General features: G+C 35.1%; 1 protein-coding gene across 1 annotated transcript; it reads left to right on the forward strand.

The window, feature by feature from the left end:
- The first annotated feature begins 409 nt into the window (after positions 1-409).
- Positions 410-1,873, forward strand: LOC114077625. Its single transcript, XM_027917930.1, has 4 exons — positions 410-490; positions 857-961; positions 1,231-1,611; positions 1,853-1,873. The coding sequence occupies exons 1-4, from the start codon at positions 410-412 to the stop codon at positions 1,871-1,873; spliced, it is 588 nt and encodes a 195-aa protein (XP_027773731.1).
- Positions 1,874-2,769: the final 896 nt, after the last annotated feature.

Below are 2,769 nucleotides of genomic sequence, written 5' to 3' on the forward strand. Positions count from 1 at the left end.
AGCGCACGTGGGAATACGTCAATGTAAAAACCACTCTTGAGAATTCATATTTTTTTTAATTACTGAAACTAAATATATTTTATTTTGCATAGTACAAATTTCTACTTCCAGTAGAAGGAAAGAAGTGGGTGACGACTGGTCTTCGTGATGCTTGGAGGCGACACAAGCAAAAAATTAAAAAGAATTTTTTTGATAAAAACAGTACCCTTGAGGATATGCTAGCAAAATGTCCTGATGGCATTCCACATAATCAATTCCGCCAGTTGATCGAGTATTGGAAACACCCAACTGTTCAAGTAAGGTTAAAATGGTGCATTTCCACTCAACAACTAATTCTGTGTCATATCTATTCTTTTTATACATATCAATTCAATTATCTCTTTGTTTTTAACAATAGGCTATATGCGAGATGAATTCTCAAAACAGGAAAAAGCAAAAGTGGAGGCATCGAATGGGACCTATTAATTATGCTAGAGTACGCGTGGCATTGGTAATATTTAGCTGACATTTCATACAAAATTTGATTTTCATTTTTTTGTAATTTATAAGAACTTACTGATTTTTTAAAATTTCTTTTGATATAATTTGTATCGTGCAGCCAAAGACAACAACGAAGAACCATCAAAGCCTGAAATATTTAANTCTCTTTGTTTTTAACAATAGGCTATATGCGAGATGAATTCTCAAAACAGGAAAAAACAAAAGTAGAGGCATCGAATGGACCTATTAATTTTGCTAGAGTACGCGTGGCATTGGTAATACTTAGCTGACGTTTCGTACAAAATTTGATTTTCATTTTTTTGTACTTTATAAGAACTTACTGATTTTTTAAAATTTCTTTTGATATAATCTGTAGCGTGCAGCCAAAGACAACAACGAAGAACCATCAAAGCCTGAAATATTTATTACAACTCGTAACAAGACGGGAAAGGAAATCCAGGCTGATACCCAAGTTGCAATAGTAAATTTTTCAAAGAGGATTATTAGTGAACTTTATTCAGACTTAACATTTATATTGTGGGGATTTTGACTACATTAAATTTTAATTACGTATGCCTTCTTCTTCTTCTTCTTCTTGTGCAAGTTCGAGGTGATATCAATTATTTGTCGACATTGTTTAATTATTTTTTACGAAAAGTTTTCATAAAGTTTTAATGCTTGATCGCTATCATAGGATTGAAAATGAAATAGTACTTACAATTCACTATGGATGCCAATTTTATTCAATAGGCTGAACTTCAAAATCGCCAAAATTCAGGGGAAACAGCTGATGATGCATTTAGGGCAGTGTTTGGAAGGGAGCAGCCTGGTCGAGTTAGGTGCTATGGTAGATTAGTGACAACAATTTCTTTGAAGAAAGATGAGGAAATTAACAATCTAAAAGAAAATCATGCCGATGAAATCACTTCTCTAAAGGAAGAATTGAGAGAAGAAATGCGACATTTATTCACTCAATTGCTGCAAAACAACCCTGGATTAAATTTTCAAGATATACCAGGGTGTGTTGGATCTAACCTTTCTTCACCTATTGATGCAAGTAGTGCACAAGCTGTAACAGGCACAAATCTTCCATATTCTTCGGGGTCAGCTCAAGATTCGATTCTTCAAAAGGTATTTGTATTTCAAATTCTCTGTTAATAGTGTCAATATTGTTTTTCTTCTAGTTTACTTGGTGTTCTTTGTAATGAAATTCAGAACTTATTTTTACTTGTCTAAGTTTCGTCCACCAATTTATAACTGTTAAGAATGTTTTTGTTTTTTGTTTAAGCATTAGAATCGTTAGTTGAATAACTGTTCTTTTAGTATTGTGCAATTGAGCAGTCTGTGGCTAACACATTATGTTTTATGGCAGATGCCAATGGTGTTCAATTAAAAAATGATGACACTATTTTCTACCTTTAGCTTCTGAATCCAGCTCATTGTAAAGGATATTGTAGCTGGTCTATTAATGGTCTGTCTGCACCTTTATGAAGCTATTGCTTTTTTATTAATATTGGTGTCTGTTAGCTAAGTGGTTGTGGCTGTTAGTATTAATGTGCTGCAGCCTGTGATTAAAATGTCTACATGCTAGACAATTATAATACTATTGTTATTAGTATAGAGTTTAATGGCTTGAAACCTTTACCTTTGTAGGGTAGAGAAACCATCTAGAGCTTGACCATTAATAGAAGATCTTGTGGGTAGATTTATTATGTTTGATAGATCCTTAATGGTTACTTCTCTGAACTTCATGACGAACCTGTAGGACGGACCGTCGTGGACTCCGTAACCCCACACATAGACTTCCCCATCTTCCTTCAGCAGCTGCACTACGCTGCCACCTACGAACTGTCACAGACACGACGGTCCGTCGAGGGTCATCGTTCCAAAACATTTAAACTCTTCGAATATCGGTACTGGGATTACTTCTTTGAACTTCATGACGAACCTGCAGGACGGACCGTCACAGACTCAACGGACCGTCGTGGACTTCCGTAGCCCCACACTTAGTCAGACTTCCCCATCTTCCTTCAGCAGCTGCACTATGTTGCAGTCCATTGAAAATATCATGTCATGTTTTTATGTATTGATTTTTGTGGACACTTCGAAACTATGTTATAAACCTTGTTTCCAGTGGCCATCACTGGTTTGTTTCAACTACTTGTGTGTAATTTTTACATTGAAGTTTACAACAGAAGCCTGCACAAATTAAACTTTTGAAGTTTAATTTTTGAGAGCCAATAACAGAAGACTGCACAAATGTTGTAGTCCCTATAATGTGTAATTTTT

Source organism: Solanum pennellii, chromosome 6, assembly GCF_001406875.1.
Source record: "Solanum pennellii chromosome 6, SPENNV200".
NCBI classification, from domain to species: Eukaryota; Viridiplantae; Streptophyta; class Magnoliopsida; order Solanales; family Solanaceae; genus Solanum; species Solanum pennellii.

What these genes read in the sequence shown, in the direction of transcription:
- LOC114077625 (XM_027917930.1), top strand. Translation starts at nt 410, where the DNA reads ATGAATTCTCAAAACAGGAAAAAGCAAAAGTGGAGGCATCGAATGGGA. An exon ending in CTAGAGTACGCGTGGCATTG is followed by an intron (nt 491 to 856) that starts GTAATATTTAGC and finishes TATAATCTGTAG; the next exon opens with CGTGCAGCCAAAGACAACAA. An exon ending in CTGATACCCAAGTTGCAATA is followed by an intron (nt 962 to 1,230) that starts GTAAATTTTTCA and finishes TTTATTCAATAG; the next exon opens with GCTGAACTTCAAAATCGCCA.